The 17848-nt window shown below is 36.6% G+C and overlaps 1 protein-coding gene across 7 annotated transcripts in view; it reads right to left on the reverse strand.

Moving 5' to 3' along the window:
- LGR5 (leucine rich repeat containing G protein-coupled receptor 5) overlaps positions 1-17848 on the reverse strand; it is an 87427-nt gene that overhangs the window by 8734 nt on the left and 60845 nt on the right. For 2 of the 7 annotated variants that reach the window (XM_051795881.1, XM_051795887.1), the window contains 11 exons: positions 16922-17137; positions 14125-14196; positions 11663-11731; positions 9168-9239; positions 8270-8341; positions 8096-8164; positions 7890-7961; positions 4880-4945; positions 4612-4683; positions 3634-3705; positions 2515-2640 (listed from right to left, as the gene is read on the reverse strand). In XM_051795881.1, the coding sequence (XP_051651841.1) occupies positions 2515-2640; positions 3634-3705; positions 4612-4683; positions 4880-4945; positions 7890-7961; positions 8096-8164; positions 8270-8341; positions 9168-9239; positions 11663-11731; positions 14125-14196; positions 16922-17137 (978 nt within the window). The remainder of the gene's footprint in view (positions 1-2514; positions 2641-3633; positions 3706-4611; positions 4684-4879; positions 4946-7889; positions 7962-8095; positions 8165-8269; positions 8342-9167; positions 9240-11662; positions 11732-14124; positions 14197-16921; positions 17138-17848) is intronic. The other 5 variants (XM_051795886.1, XM_051795882.1, XM_051795883.1 and 2 more) reach the window with 5 other exon arrangements.

The raw sequence follows: 17848 nt of genomic DNA on the forward strand, positions 1-17848 counted from the left end.
ATAATGAGTGTAATAAGCAACCTCTAACCCCTAGGAAATCTGCAAAGAAATCAGGCTGAATCAGGCCCAGTGCCAAAAGGACTTAAACTTGTGCACTAGCCAAAAGCAGGTACAAAGGAGAACAAACAGAACCTTGAGCCCCAAAGTGATTTTTAAATTAGTTCATTTTGGGGCATTTAGATTCTAATATACTTACATTTCTGATGGGAATTAACCAGAATAATCTGTACCCTTGTACCCAAGACAAAATTTTTAGGGTACTCAATAAAAGTTCAAGATAACCAAGATCTAACTATGAAGCAACCTCATGCCAGCAGATTTAAATACTTCATTTTAACTCATTCTTGTCCACATGCCATCTTTTAAAATAAGGAGATTATCATGATTAAACATTTTTTAACACTTTTCCCAGAAGCCCTTCTCAAATAACCTATTATTATACCCATAGATTACTAGACTAACCCATAGCTAATCATTTGGGATAAAAACAATCCCAACCCCCAACAAGAAATGCCCTTTTTTGGAACAAAAAAAAAATTTATCAAAAGAAACACTGACAGTTCTGTGAAGTGATGTCTGCAACTTGTGCCTTCAGACCTTTTGGAAGACACTGATGTAGTTACGGGAATGAACAGTTAGTGGATATTTTAGACTCAAGGGACTAACAGAAATGTATTCTCTGGTTATTCAAGCAGCTCTATGTACTTAATAATTACAGATATCCAGATGCTGTTGTGCTTCTACTTGCCTGCTGGCCTGTCATACACTGGAAATGCAGACCTCTCACATTGTACTGGTCGACTACTTTGATAATGCATCCAAAAACATCCGCGGCTTTTAAATGATCTTTATAGAGCAAGACTCCCACTCTTGTTCTCTCTGTAGATATTTCTAGCATACTTTCTTAAACTGAACAGTTTTAGTTTGTTTGTTTGTTTTTCTCCCTCTGTGTTACTAAGATATACATATAATCCTCAAATTAGCAAATGCTGCTGAATCTACGTGCAAAGTATAATTGCACACAATGGCTGCAACCCAGAACACAGAGGACAAAACATACGTTGCAATGCAGGGAAATAGGTATCAGTTCTTTCTTGCAAAAGGTACATTAAAAAAAAAGAAAAAAAAGGAAGGAACTCTCAGAACTCTCAGAGGTGTACAGTACTGGAAGCAGTCCAGATAAGCTAGTGCTTATTTGATGTGGGTAATTAGATTTGGACTTTGTCAAATTAAACTCTTTTAGAAACACTGGCTGAATTTATTTTTATATACTGCTTATCTTATTAATGATATCGGCATTCTTGATAATTTCTTTTCCTCTAGCAAGGAATGCCTCTTTTTTTTTCTCTTTTTAGATTAAGCAGCAGAGGACACAAGGTTGTTTTCTACCTCAGACAGGTGTGGGGCTGATAGTGAACAGGAAGGCACAGTTACGATGAATGGAGCAAAGCACTGAGTTCTTTACAGTGCTGAATCAAAGCATCAGATCAAGAAGGAAGGAGTGGCTGGCAGCCTGACTGCTTCCTCAAGGCTTGTCATAATAGGCTGGGCTCAGCTCTGTAGGGTGTACTAGTGCTATTGATGAAAATGGGGAAGAGGATGCTCAGCTCTTTCATGTGTCTGTATTGATCAATTTAGATGAGTAAGAAGTTTTTATACCTCTAAAGGTCCCTTGCAACCTCAACCACTCTGTGATTCTGTAACTATGTGCACACTGTTCAGCTGTTTCATATTTTACGATACTGAGCTTCTTACAGTACAACATGATAAAATGTATGTTGCACTTGGCATCCTCTAATTAAAATATAAAAATGAAGGGAGAGTTAGACACTTCCAAATACCCTGAATTCAGAGAGAAAACTCTCTTTGCTGTGACCCTGAAATTAATTCAGTTGGTTAGAGCATGGTGCTAATAAAGCCAAGGTCATAGGTTCAATACCCATACAGGGCACGATGATCTAGTAGCTGGCAGAGCTGCAAATGATCATTAGAGGACACTTCCTTCCTCTATCACAGAGGACCCAGCAGAAATTATTAGTATCAAAGTGTGTTAGTAATAATGGCAAAGTATTATCTGAATCTTAATCAAAAGATTACAGAAAAATCATTTTCAAACCAGTAAAATCTTCTGGACTTTCACGAGTATATTCTTCCCTTGTATTTTCTGAGTTCTCATTAAATATAATGGAAGTTCTGTAAGCACAGTTCAGTAGAAGAAGGACATATCACTAAGCTGCCAGAGATATTGTTTTAACAGCTTTTGAAACATATCAACAGGAAGCAGATGTGGCTTGTACTAAGCAAGTATTGAGGTTAATATTTCAAAACCCTTCACAGTTTCTTCAGTTATAAGTGAGCATAATAAAATAAGTCTATCATTTTTATCATATTTGCTTTAGTTTTAATGGCACAGATCAAAGACTGGCAATACGAAGTAACATGCATTACACACTGACACACCTTCCATTGCACATGAACACAAATGTGGCTTATTAGTTTTAATCACATACTCACTTGAGTTCTGGAAAATTTTCAGATGTTATCAAACTTTGTAGGGCATGATTTCCTGTTAATTTTAAATGAGTTAAACCATGTAGCCCCGTCACAGGAAAAGAGGACAAAAGGTTGGATGACACATCCCTGCATAACAGCAAATAAAAATCAGCTTATGGTTTTCATTTTTTTCTTCAGCAGTAGAAGTGTCACATTGGAAAAACAGGTTAAACTTTTCTAACTCAATAAAAATGCCTGCATTAAACAGAGGCCCCAGTCAGCAGAACAAAGTTACAGCACGGCTCAGGAGCACACAACTATATATCCAGCAGAAAGCTAACAGTAATATCTAGCAGTTAGTTGGGTCTCTGTTGCCAAATTTTGACTCCAAATGTTCACAGTGCCGGTTTTGAGACTAGCAAATGAATTTGAAATCTGTTCATCAGACTGTCTGAATTCAAAGGAGCCAGTGCTAGAACAGCTTCCCACAGTTTAGAAGATTCGGTGGAACGACAGAGGGCACAGCTGCCCTGAAAGCTCCATAAGGAGGAGGTGAAGTTTATGGGGAAGATGTGAGTTTCAGGGTAGGACAGGTCTGGGCTGGAGCAGATGAAGATGACATTTCCAAGCTGAGGTTTGTCTGAGTAGCTGAGGGAAGACAGTGTCGATAAACACTAGTTGCTGATGTTTTGACCACTAACTGCTCTGCCTGAACTCACTAAAGAAGAGAAACTGTTTTGTCAAATGAGGAACAAAGAAATAAAAGTGTACACTGAAAAAAGTTTCTTATTTAATTTTTAATCCAATTCTTCAGTCTTGAAACATAACTAACAGGAAATATTCCCCACTCCTACAACAAACTAAACTGCTAACAAACTGAATGAAGAAAGGTGGATGCACTGATAATCTTCATGGACCCTAAATCATGCTGATGACACAGGGTTGTATGCAGCTTTGCCATAATATCTATGGGAACTGGTAAAGTACAAGAAAGCAGACATTTAGATATTGATTCAACAGACCAGATGATCAGAACAGAAAAAGCCTCCATTTCTGCTGGGGCACCAAGTTATTAAATTTTTGTATGCTCTTGCAAGAAAAATGCAAAAATTTGAATGCAAAAGATATACAAATACTTACAGTTTGATCAGAGATGGTAATGAGGAGAAGGCATTGGGGTGAATAATTTTAATTTTGTTCCAAGCTAAATCCCTACAAGAAAAGTGAGTAGAAAATGACATACCCACTGAATGAATATGGAAGTTTTCAAACACTTGATTAGGACGCTTAAATATAAAAAAGGTATTAATTACAGGCAAATATTTTCAATTAGTTTCTGCATATCTCATAGTGCAAAATGTTTTTTTCATTTTTAAGTTGTTAGTCAATTGTGGTGTTAGTTGCTAAACTGACAGTGTTCTTAAAATATCTTAATGTCTTCCAGTCTAAGGCTTTTCAGTCTGCTTCACAGCCTCCTAAGGCAGCAGAAAAGAAGGGTGGTTTATATGGACTAAGTCTTCTAAGATGTTCTCATGATATGACTAAGAACAGCAAATCCATGGTCAGTAGGCCTTCCTTCCTAAGCTCAATTTTCACTGCCCCTGAAAAATCAAAAAGACTAAAAGCAACTCTTAAAAAAAGTGTGCATTCAATTCTGCAAAGACTTATAACCATGAGTAATTTCTTGACAAAATTACTCTGCTAGCACATATGTCTGTGTGAAAACTAGAAACGTGCATATCACTGGACTCTATGTATTAAGACACTGTTCTCTATAAAAGGACTTCACGCTCCCTAGAGCTGATTATAATGTGAACCTGTCAACAGATACCATCTTTGGCTTGGTATCTCTCTCTACCTCCAACAGAAACATTTAAAAGTAACAGTTTTTACAGCTATAATAATATAGCTACAATATACAGATGTGTGTATTTTAATTAATTGCTGCAGATGTTAAACTTCATCATGTTTGTTCTCCTTTCACAGTTATGATCTAATGGGTGAAAGATTAAAGTGTGGAAAAACTGAAATAAGGATCTTTCAGGATACCTAGTGGACAGACAGTATATTCCCCATGTTTTTGAGACCTGTGTGAATGTCTGTTGGGGGAGTACTCACAGAGATCGAAGAGCAGCCAGCTGCCGAAATGTGTCTGCTTTGATTTCACCAATTTCATTGTGATGCAAGTCACTGAAAAAGCAGTAAGAATCTCCTCAGTTTCAAAGACACTTGTAGGGCACTTTGGGGTGTTTTAGATTGTGTTTACGATCCACATCAATATAGTGTATCTGGGGTGTGTCAAATCAGCCAGCAATAACTAAGTTAATTATGCTCAAACACACATAGATGCTTCTTTTTAAACTTTTTAGGGTAGTTTGACACTTACATTTTTTGGAGTTTTTTACATGCAGTAAAACAGGGTAAATCTTCCAGCAGGTTATAAGACAGATCCCTGTATTTTACAAGAAATGAACAGAATAATATCAAAGTAATGTTAGAAGAAAAATAGCTTTCATGATCTACTTTCATGCTCAATTTAAAATAACTTGGTTTTATCCACAGAAGAATAAGAGTCTACAAACTCACTTATCTCTCATCTGTCAGATTTTGATTTCTAATTTGAGAGAGGAGGGGGAAAGGCAAGATATATTAACTCCATATCCTATATTTGCAAATTACTTGCATTGTCTGAAGATTTCCTGCCTGAAGTATAGATTTTTGCTGAGTATTTTACAGTAACAATATTGGCCATCTACTCATAGGGAATACTGGATTTATATCACAGACTTCATATTTATCAAGTTTAAATTCTGATACTTAAACTATTTAAAATAATCTACTAAATATATATACTCATGTATTTTTTAGAGAAGATCCTGTATTTTTCTGATAAGAATCAGAATCAGCTTTCCATTCTATGCTTTTAATTAAGCACTATTGCCTCTGATCGTTAAGACTGCTGTAACTTATAACTGAGGGAAATGGTCAAAAAAAATTGGAACTAACTTTGAAATCAATCACCACATGGGGGAAAAAAAACACCTTAAAAAGACTTGAGCCAAAACTCAACAAATTACAGAATAACTGAAACATCTGGACTGATTTATAGTATAATATAACTAATCAAAACCAAGCCCAGGCAATTTGAAGAAACTAGAGGAAAAAAAAAGGAACCAAATACCAGTCCCCATCACCCAAGAGTCTCATCCTACACAGACAGACAGATAGATAGATAGATAGATAGGTAGATGTGTGTGTGTGTTGCTCAGGGAAAGCTGAATGGGAAATATGCTTGTGAAAAGCATAGAGGAAAAAACCTTAAGCCTATAATTATGAAAAATATCCTTTTCCACAGTTATCCAGTATTATCACATGAAAGAGTAATCACTTTTCACTTCTGTGAAATTCTTTTTGCTTCTCAAATTCCTTAAAACTGGTTCATCTCCACCTATTTACTTCCTTGGCAAAACTGTATTTTCACTGTTATTTTTCCAACAGTGGCATTTAGACTATTTTATATTTGATTTGTGGAAGTAGTGCAAGTAATGACAGTGTGTGTCTTTAAGGTATTCTACTCTGATTTTAATATGTACAAATGCAAACATTAATATGTTTGGGTTTTGGGGTTTTTTTTTTGTTCCTGCAAGTAAGATTATAGCCTCTGTTTTTGTATTTTTTACAAATCAGACATTACAGGAGGGTATTCAATGAGCAAGAGGCTTTTAGGCCAAGGTAAAGGATGTTTTCTATGTCTGGCAGAAAGTGGATTTCGTCATGTATAGATTTGTGACTTAGGTCCTCTCAAAAATATGTTAATAGCTTGAATTTTGTACATACTGACACTCCCTCCTCACACACAGAAAAAAGCTCCAAATCAGACTTGAGACCCTTCTCAGTTTCTGTCAGTGCTCCAAGAAATATTTTACTTGTTTATTTTTAAGGTCTTTTTTCCCACTTTCTTAATATATGAGGTTCTTGGAAGCAGCAGAGGGCAAGTGGTTTCGTTTCCCACATTGATGTGCATCGCAACCATGCTGAGGGCAGTCTTTCAAGGACTGCTGTGACTGTGTTCTCAGGTACACCTTTACTGCAGGTGTGCAGACACCCAGGACGCCTCTGCTCTACATTAATCCACACTTGGAAGTATTGGTGGCTAGATGGGATGCACCACTTGCCTTTCAAAGCAGTGTGTGTGCTTGTAATGTTTGAGTGTATCTGAGACAGGGAGCCCCTCCAAGGGCGTGGTCTCCAAGTCACTCAAGGTGTTCAGGGCATCATTACATTTCATGGAACAGGCAAAACTAATGTGCAAATCAAAGGGAGGACTTCGCAGGCTCATTTCCATCTCACAGGAATGGGGTCAGAGCAAGTCTTGAGTACTTGAAATTGATGCTAAACTGGTTCCCCAGTCTTTTAAGTATCAGCTCTAATAATATAGGGTGATACTCAAAAATAGTAAGTGTGAATTTCCAATGGACAGTCCTACTCTACTATGAATTGTACAAGTTATTAATTGCTGTAGTATTTGTTGCCTTCTGTTTTGAGATAATTTATTGGTTTTGAGTAATACAGGACATATTTCAACTTAAGTCTGTGTGCAGACTTTCTTCTGGCAACAGACCTGTTTCTTTTATCATTCTGGAAATGATTATATTGAGTCCATTAACTTAATTTTTTTCTGGAAATGATCTTGACATCCACTTTGGTATTCAAATAATGCATTATAATAAGTCCTATTTCAATTTTGGTCAAAGAATTAATACCAAATACATTCCTAGTGATGTAATAGATGGAGGAAAGTGTTCTTGGCTCATTCTCAAAGAAGTGGGCACAATGATTACTTTCATTAGTGATTAAGCACACTCCAAGGAAGTCTGCAAGCTAAAATAATACTGAATATTTAGTATATCAAATATACCCCAACTATGCCAAGGAATAGTCTGTTAAAATTTCAGTCAGCTACTTATGTCTGGTTGAGAAAGACGCTAAAACAGGAGCATAACAAGGACTCAAAACTACACCCCTCACCCACTCTAATTCACTTCACTGAAATATCTGCCTTTGTAAGAAAAAAATCTCAAACTACTGTAGGAGAGAAAGAATGAATAAAAATAAGGTAGGTCTGTGGTTTTTTTAAACAAAATCAAGAACATTTTACCTTTTCCTAAAAATATACTAAGTAATTGTCTTTCTTAGCAATGTATGGGAAATCCTGGCTGATAAGCCGGTTGTAAACTTTTTGAGTAACACTGGGGCCTGCTCCCTGAGCTGAATTCCTAAGACGTAATGTGATACACAGAAATAGCAGTAATTGCGTAATTTTGAAATCATAATAATTTCATTTGTCTATTAATCTCTTGTATTAATGGAATGTTAATAATGTTACTGAAACGTACAGCACTTGGAGATTAGGTAACTGGTCACAAGCTGATCTGGGGAGAGAGGTGATCTGTGCTCCTGTGAGTGTCCTATTGAAAGAATTTATGAAAAAAAAAATTACTTTTTAAAGTATGAAAAACAGGAATTTTTTTTAGTATATTCTTTACAACAAGGCAGTATCCAATATAATAAAACAAAGCAAAAATACTTCTCTAACACTTACAAACTCTCCAGACTTGTAGTCCCTGTCAGATCAGGAAACTCAGTTAACTGTGAAGCACCATTTAAAGCCCTAGAATTTCAAAAAATAATTTCAATAAAATTACGGTAAGGGAAGTGTGGGACAACTCTCACATTCCAATATATAAAGACAATTAAAAAAAAAGTAAACACATACAGAGTTCTGAGTTCTGGTAAGTGTTGAAAAGCAGATTTTCCAACAAGTTGGATAGGGTTATCATAAAAATGTCTGAAAAAAGATGATAAAAGACATTTAATGAAAAGTATTTTAAAATATTTTAAATATGTGTTTATACTATAGGAAAACAAATAAACTTTCCATGATGAATCACGTACTGTGCAGCTCTGGTTGTAGCAGAGGTGAATCTTTGAACTTTTCTCACCCTCTAATCTATATTCATCAACTTTTCTCACCCTCTAATCTATATTCATCAATCACATTCCACATTTTTAATATTCAAGTATTAGCTGTTTTCCTGGTTTTAAAGCCAGAAGACAGTCAACAAAATATTCTCTCTTCCTTCCAGGTTTGCAAAGACAGAAATCCACATATGAAGAACTTTGTTATGACCGGAGATGTAAAAAAGTCAGAACTTCACCTACTCAGAAGAGGTTCCCTTGCCCTTTTGTAGTCATGCTGCTTTTGCAGACAGAATATTACTCAAGATGAGTTGTTGTTTTTCTTACATTTATTTCGCAGTTTCTTAAGTTTGACCATTAAGTGCACTTTTATGTAAGAGAATGGGAACTCAGGCTGGAATACATCAAGAGTAATTTTCACTAGCTTCTGCATTACCAGTAGTGCTGAGAGACTTAGAAGAAACAGTTCAAATAAAAGGTCAAAGGCCAGAAACCACTACTTGCTTCCCTTAAACAGGGCATGCAAACTGCCATTCTTTCCATGAATTTGGAAAGATATGAGCTTGCTTGCCTGTATGATGATGTGCTACCTAGTGTACTCACAAGAAAAGCTATTTGACACTTAGCCACAAATACAATACTTAGTTTCACATTCTCTAATACAAGGAGTCATTGAAAAGATTCTTATCACTTACATAGTAATAAGTGATGGATTACCCACAAATGCACGCTCAGGTATTGACTTGATATTATTGCTATGAAATCCCCTACAAAAGGAAAAATGGTGTATATGGTAAGAAAAAAAAAGGGAAGACTCAATCTGTATTCATTGTTTTTCATTTGTAATAAGAAATGTGTCTGTATGTAAAGGCATAATTCTTGTTTTCCGGAATAAGACAGAAATGAAAAAAGAACAAGGGAAGGCAAAGGGAGAGAAGGGGAAGGAAGGGGAGGAAAGCAGAGGGAAGAGGAGGGGAGGGGGAAGGAAAATTGCTGAAATTCTGCACTTTTCTAAACGAACAAAGTGACTCAGATGAAGTAAACTGCAAAATGGCCTTTTAAAATTCAGAATATATGCAAATAGGTGTATAGATATAATGTAAATATACACACATATATGAACTAACAACATTAATAGTTAGATACTAATAATTAAATAACTAACAATGTATTTCCCCCTGTGCTTGTTGAACTGCAACTATTTCTTTTGCTGGATGGCACAAGTTTATCACGTAAATGATTTTATACATAATATTATAATGTTGATCCTCCCAAAGACACTTCTTTTTTGAAACATTTTAAACGTGTACACAACCAAAATGTAGTTGTGCCTGCTGGACAGAAAGCCAAATCTTTGTCTCATCATTAATTGCTGGATTTCATTCATATGAGTAATTTCCCATTGTGAAAAACAAAAGGAACAACTAAGATTTCAAAAGAACAATGATGATTTGTGTGGGAAACTCCCATTAGTTGAGTCGGGTATGAAGAAGGCTTCCCAGCTTAAATTTATGCATTACTAAATGTCCAATTGTTCACTGATGCAAGCACACTTGGCCATTACTTGCACAGGTTCCACATTACTGGTTTACTTGTTTAGGCATTGTGCTACTGGTGATGAGCCACAGAGCAAGGCTTTACATCCCTACTTCCTCTGCATGCAATAAAAACATGCAGATGCAGACTCAAAGCAATATGAGTATCTCATTTAATCTAGAACCAGTAAACAGACTGGTTTTGAATGGAATTCCTTGCATGGCAGAAAACCCAAGGAAATGACATGACTACTTCCCAGAGAAATATCTGCTACTAGCTGTAGACAAAAGGTGATTGTGTTTTCAGCCTGGGCACAAATTCTGAGAGACATGAGGTCCCACTCAGAAGCACCCTTACTAAGGTGGCCCTGCAATGAGCTGAACTTTTGTGGGGCTGGGCTCCCATGTGGGTGAGAACAGCAGGGCATGGACAACTGTGTGCGAGACATCCTTACAAGATCAGCTTCCAGGTCCCAAAGCACTGAACCACGTGGTTTCATGATCTGTGCTGGATTTGGGATGTCAGGTTACAATTTCAAACTCCAAATATTTCTTGCACATAGGAGCTTAGGTGCAATAATAAGTTTGATACTTAAAGGTGAAGTCCTGTGATGGCCATCAGGCACTTTGCTGGACTGGATAAGGTGCATGTCCTGCAAACCTGAGTTATCCATCTTTGGCTACTGGCTCCAGGGATCATCAAAAAGGCAATCCTTTGAGGTCACTGGATTTCATACTAATTATTTTATGACATAAACAGCAGCTGAGAACAGTTGGGCTGAGAAACTCAGCCCTGCTGCCTTTTCCAGAGCTGCATTCTGCCAACACTGAAGGTGTTGAGCAGGAATCAAAAGTGTCTGGGGATCCCTGCTTTGGAAAAATCTCAGTTAGCTACTTAGAAGTATTTTTTAGATCAGTTTCTGATGTAGCAGGGGTACAGCCATGTCCAACTAGTATGTGATTACCTAGTTTTGTCAAAAATCTATGCTGATGGTACCAGTAACATGGTAAATAATTCAAATGGAAAGAATTCTGAACATATGCATTGATGTGTACATTGCGTGTATGATGTGTGAATATAATTTAATTATTTTTATTTTTTAATAATACAACTGTTTCTTACAATAGATTTTAATAATTTATTTTCATTGTGGATTTCTTTTAAATGCAAACTATGGCTGTGCATCCAAAAGCAGCATTACAAAGGACTATATATATTTTAAAGAAATTGCTTTAATTTAATGGAGAAGAGGGAGGAAGTTGGTCAAGACATTTAAACCTGATGGACTAATAAGGATATCATGCCTTCTTCTTCTTAGGCTAGAAGACTGATATACTGCATTGTTTGCAAAATCTAACTGTTTGAGACTGTGTTTGGGACTAAAAGTGAATAAAGTGTGTTTATTATTTACAGTATTCAAGGATGAAGTTCCTGGAGAAAACCGACTGCACAATGCAGTTTAAAAGTAAAAGTTGTCAGCACTTGAGTGTCCTAAATTGAATGCTGAAAATGATTTTTTATGTATGTTGGCATATTTATTAGTTTATCCTAGAGTATCAGTTTGTAAGGACTACTGATAAAATCACCAGCATTAAAAAATATAATCACACACGAGACAAAACATCCTCCTTCCTAATACGCGCTCTGTACTTACAGTTCTTTTAGGTTTGTTAGTGTCCTGATAGCAGTGGGGAAGTCGTCCAGACTGTTGTAATTTAAATCTCTGTAAAAAGTTTGATTTTATTATTTAGGTTATGCACTGCATAACAGATAACACAGCACTTTTGGCACTTGTAATAAACTATCATCTTCCATGCACTGAAAGATACATACAGCAAAAAGCGAGGAAATCCTCAAAAGTGTATGGATGTTTTCCAACAAACTCTATTTAGGGTACATTATCATTCCTATTTTTTATCAGCACACATAAAAATGTAACTATTTTTATTACATCTAAGCTCTTCTGCAATAAAGAGAACGTAAGTGAATTTGGATACTACTGTTTTGTAAATTGCCTATCCTTTTCACTGCTTTAAAGTATTACCAGGGGAAAAAAAATCTTTCAAACAGAATATTCAACAACTTTGTTTGTTGAGCTGCATTTTACATGGTTAATACATCTCACTATAAATATTTCTAACTGTATTGTTAATTCTAAGACTTGACAATAGTTATACAAAGAATACTTCTAACCACAAAAATTGTAAAAATGATAGTTTAGCTAGGGTAGTGACCTCTGCTTTAAGAACTGCTCATGCTGCAGCAGAAATTAGATTTTATTCTGGTAGGCTGAATGGATTATAATCCTGCTTCTGCTCTCAGCATGACATATGTATCCTTTAGCATTTAGGAGACACCTGAAACTAAAACTGAGATATGCCAGTTTACTGTGATGTTCTCTGGCAATGCTTTGTGATGAAAGCAGTCTGAAAAATGGGACCAAAAGCCTTTTTAAACAGGCAAAACACAAGCCACAGTTTACAATAGATTGAAATTGAAATAGCATCAGGCTGAAGTAATGTAGGCAGGAAACTGCTGTCTGAATTCAACAAGGCTTTCCTTCCTGCTTGTAAATCTCTCCTGCTTATTGACAAAAAGATTACAGGCATGTACGGTTTGCTTTTGCCCTCCAGTTACATGTGATTTCCAGACCTATGCGTCAATGCAAACAAATGATCTTAAAGCCGGTGTCCGTCATTTACACCAAGATCTTTAGATTATTTTGAAACTATCTGGAAACCAGTCTACAAAGTATGCAATTACTGTGCTTGAGGCAAGTGCTACACTGTCCTATTGCAGTGAAGTGGCTGCACCTACACTTACTCCCAGGTTCCTGACTGTCCTCTGTGTTTTCATCTCTCTTGTGTCAGATGGCTGGGACTGGGTTTGCAATTACTTATTCCATTGTTCTATTTTCCCCCATTTTCGACCAAGTGCCATGTGAACATCACTTAAAAAACCAAAATAGTTATATTTTCCTTCTTCCTTTCCCATCTCCCTTTCCAGTGCTACACTAAGGGACTTCTTCTCAACTCGCAGCCAGCTAAAAGTCCAAATTGTAAAACTGCAATTCAGTGGCAAGGGATCAATGTAATCAAAACTGGTGATAAAAAAAACCAACAAGCCCAAAACATCTTGCTTCCTGATCTTAATGAAACATGAAAGTGGGCAGAACGCAGTTCTGTGGATAAGAAAGCAAACAGAAACTTTCAGACTAACATTATTCATGTCTGAAACTATTTCTTCCTCATAACAGGCTTTTTAGCCTCTGTCCTGGTTTGGTAGAACATCTAAAATCTCTGAAAATGACACAGCTGACTGTGGTAGGTGCTGTAGGAAGGATATGCAAGGTTTTACTGTCCCCGTAGCATTTTTTGGGTCTGTGGGTGACTCTAGAAGACATCTTTATTTGACTAACTGTAGCGACATACTTTGCACCAACCACCAGCACTGCATTCCTCTTTGGCACTTTCTGTAGAACAATTTTTTGCTAGACAACTCAAGAAAATTTGAATTGGTCTGAACAGAACTACAGTGAAAACTTAAAGAAATTTCAATCTTTACTAGTGCTATTATTTATAAGAGTTCTTTAAAGACAAAAACTTGGCTACAACTGACACATTTGTCTTCCTCTGCTTGTAAAGCACATGTGTAATTTGACTACCTGGAACTTTTGCTTTTTCCAGGTATTAAAAAAACCCCACCATCTAATTTTTTAATGCTCCTCTATGGCAAGACAGTTTCTTAATGTTAAAGCTTTTCATTGCGACAGTTCCCAATCTAGCTATTAGCTTTACTGATTAAACAAGACAAATAAATAGTACTAAACTACTCACTAGTAGATAGTACTAAACTAGTCACTTCATTTTCAATGCTCAATACAGTTTTCAACTGTTTTTCAAACAATTTATCAATTGACAATGCTTATTAAAAAGGCAAACTAATTTTATAGTCAAAAGTAGGATTTGCTACATAGAGTCATTGTGAACTATCACTTAGATCCTGTAATGATTAGGCAAGCCAAACCCCACATTTGGCTTTTAGGCTATTTTTATTCTTTCAGAATATTAATGAAAACACTTAAAAAAAAAGGAAACAAATAAGAGGTCAACTCACAATGTCTCTAGGCTGTGGAGCCCATCAAAGCATTTCTTTCCCAGGGAATAGATTCTATTGTTATGGAGATGTCTGCAGGGGAACATTAAGCACGCAGTCAGGAAAGCACACTGCACACAGTGGACTTAAGCAAAACATTTTGATGGTTAAATCAAAAGAAACTTATTTTGGCATGCATTGATTATATGCAAGTCATGCTTTTGAAAGTGCATGTATAGGAGGCACCTCCACCACCCTCTACTCTTTCTCCTGATACCTCTCCACCCACACAGGCTTCCATTTGGTTTCATAGAGGGGATCTGTTTTAAAACCACCTAGATTGTTTAAAAATGTTATATCCTGCAGTTTCAGATTGGCATCTGCATATCAAATAGACATATTCTTAGTGATGGTTAATTGGTTAATTAACATGTTGTCTTAAAAACTGTGTGTGGAGTGTGAGGTGTATATTTGGAAGATGTATATTCAGATGGTGTTAGAGGGGATGGCACAAACCAGCAGCAGATGAGGAGACTGACAGCGTGGCAGACAGGTAAGGGGCATTAGGCTTGCAGAATGCAAGCAGACACAGAGCCGTAAGACAAGAAGTAAGACAAGAAGTTGCAGCGTTGCTGAGATGAGCAAATTAACTAATCTTGAAAGTGTTGTAACTTGCCTTCCTTTGAAATTATGAAAATCAATAACTACTTCCTGAAATACTTAGCAATTGAAAGTAATTTTTATATATTTTAACCAATCCCCACACACAAAGACTACGAGGTCTGCCTATTTCTAAGTCTTTAAAACAACAGGGAGAAAACCCACTCTGAGTCAAGCTGATTAATATGAGTAGATACAACCTGTAGGCACTTCAGGTCATTTAATTTAAAAAGGATGCCTTTTCCCCAACAGATTTTTCCTGTTATTTCATCCTCAAACTTCATCCCTATAGTGGAAGGAAACTAGAGGAATACTGCTTGAAAAGAAAATACAGGCTGTGAATGAGGGCTGCCAGGCCCCTTCAATACTTCACTCTGCTCTGAAAATATCATTAAAGATCAGAGGATTTCTGAATTTTCTGCAAAACCTACAGAAATTGAGTCTACCTGTCCATTAAAGGCAGGGATTCTGATGGCAAAATAAAATGTTCTGTGGGTTTTTCCTTTCCTAGGAAGAAACCTAGTCAACTCTGTTTTTAATGACTACACTGACCTTTAACGCTTTAGTTAACATGAAGAGTGCATCTCCAAATTCCAATTATGTCTGGATCTTTAATTATAAAGGTTCTGACATGCTCCAATTGACCATGCATTTTTGCACTGAATTCAAAATTTGCCAGACTGTATAGAGTAGCAAACAAATGAAAGTAGAACCACACAGAAAGATTTTGAGGAGCCAGAAATATCAAATGTTGCACGTAATGAGGGATGATTAAATTATTAATCACTATATAGCCCAGAAGATTAGAAATAAGGAAGGCAGATCTTAAATAAGGAAACCTAACTGAGCAGAAGCAATCAGGGCATGAAATGAAATTATTTTCTCCTGAATTTCTTAACTGTCCTCTTATCACTACATTTTTGGTAGGGATCTAGAGAACAACATTCAAGACAGCCTCTTGTCTTTACCAACAAGCCTAGAAGCCTAATCAAATGACAAGTCCATCCACTCTTTAACTTGAATATGATTGATACTTAATGTAAAGAGAAGGCAAAGGTTTAGCAGCACAAGGCAGATGTTAATCCCCATTTTTGGGGCCCTATGTACTTATATGAGTATATTAAGCAATAGGGAGAGATAGTGACTAAATAAAGAACCCTGATGTGTGCCAGGTTCAGTGGTTACGCTGGGGCTGGAATATGCTAAAACATATGAAACACGTAAGTGTCTGACAAACTATTGTTTCAGACAGCTTGTAAAGCTTGAATATATCATTCTCTCTTTAATAATGCTAACGTTTTCCAAAGCGTCCTGAAATACCTTCTCCACCTCAGTTTCTCCAACCAGTTTAGTTTTTTTTTCTACTTGGTACATTCCCAGAAGATAAAAAGCTGAAATCATGCTCTCCAGTATACCTTCCAGATTTTGGTGCCAGCCATGCATGTTTCAATTAGTTGAACTGGTATGCAAACATAACCAAATACATATACTTTCTATGAAGGGAAATGCATATTTTTTTCTACTAGACAGCATTCTTTCCAAGTCCCCCAGAAAGATTTCAGTTCATTTCCTGTTTCTAATCTTCCCTCAGTCAGTCTTATGGAGCACACAATTCCTCCCTTCCTGTTTGTTTTGCTGACCAGATAGGGTGATTTTTAACTCCCTTACATACTTTTTAATTGAGATGAAAACTTCTGAGATAGTTCAAAACAAGTGGTTTAGAAAATGTTAGTCAAATTGTAGGAAGATGCAAAAAAATTATTTTCTCGAAGATAATTTGTAAAAATTTTGGGTTGTATTACATATGCAACCCAGAAAACTGCAGTTATATTTCAAAACCACCATTTTCTGAACAAATGACATTGATCTTTTGACCTCAGGAATATCACTAAGCCTAGAGCAATCGCAGAAAGGAAACTGCAGATTCATAGCCCCAAGATATTAATTTAATATTAAGACTATAAGACAAAACAGACTCATGCCTATACCTATTTACCTATAGTTTGCCAACTGGACACGGACTAGGGGAATATTTAATTATTAAGGGTTGTGTCAAGTAACATCTAAATTAAACATTGCATCCTCAAGTAATTCATCACAAAGAGGCCAAAGCCCTGCAAGAAAAGACTGTGTCTAAAATGCAATCAATGAAACTTACAGAACTACCAAACTGGAGAGGTTTCCAAAGGCATAGTCTGGTATGTAATGAATTTTATTCAGTGCCAATGTCATTGCCTGAAGTGCTGGTAAACTCCTAAAAGCTTGGACAGGAATTTCTGTCAAAGAATTATCGTCTAGCCACAGGTGTCTAAGGGAGACCAAGCCACTGAAGCAGTTGGGGGGCACATAGTTGATGTGGTTGGCATCCAGACGCCTAGGAGAAAAAGAAATAGAGAAAATTGACTTCAAGAAAAGAACAGTGGCTTTCCACAATGGCTATCATAAGTTATCACCAAGCACACAACCCCAAAGGATGGACATGGGTTCCCACATCCAGTTTTCATTTCCTGGAAATCCTTTCCATCTTGCTTGCAGCCTCACCCTTGAGACTCAAATCATGTTTACAAGTCTCCTTGTCAGCTCGCTCTGTGCAGACAGCTCTCCTTTGGAGCCATCAATTCACTGAGAGCACACACTGATCATTTTTGAGCAGAGTCTCTCTAAGCACTGGGTATGAATTTGTTTCCTTTCCCAATTGTTTGAAAGTATGGAACAAAAAAGTGCAAGAAACTCATCCCCAGATTCTCTTTTAGAACCTATAAATCATTGAGCTGCAAGATAATCTGGAATTCCATATGCTAGACACCCATTCCAAGAACTCACTCCTGAGCCTCTAGAGGTTCCTGTTTTTCTTTTTCTTAAATATTGTTTATTCCGATGATTCTAATGAGAACTGAACTTCACATTTTTTAGTAGTGCAACATAATGATTTTTACACAGAGATTAGTGTTGCCAGTGTGATGTATTTATATTGAAAAAGAAGTTACTAAATGCACTTCAGCTGCTGCAGAGCCAACAGAGGGAGCTCAACTGCAAGTCATACCTCTGAAGAATCTGCACGTGATGTTTTGCTCTCACACTTGTG

Source organism: Manacus candei, unplaced genomic scaffold, assembly GCF_025592945.1.
Source record: "Manacus candei isolate 608988 ecotype Guabito, Panama unplaced genomic scaffold, ASM2559294v1 h1tg000043l, whole genome shotgun sequence".
Lineage (NCBI taxonomy): Eukaryota > Metazoa > Chordata > Aves > Passeriformes > Pipridae > Manacus > Manacus candei.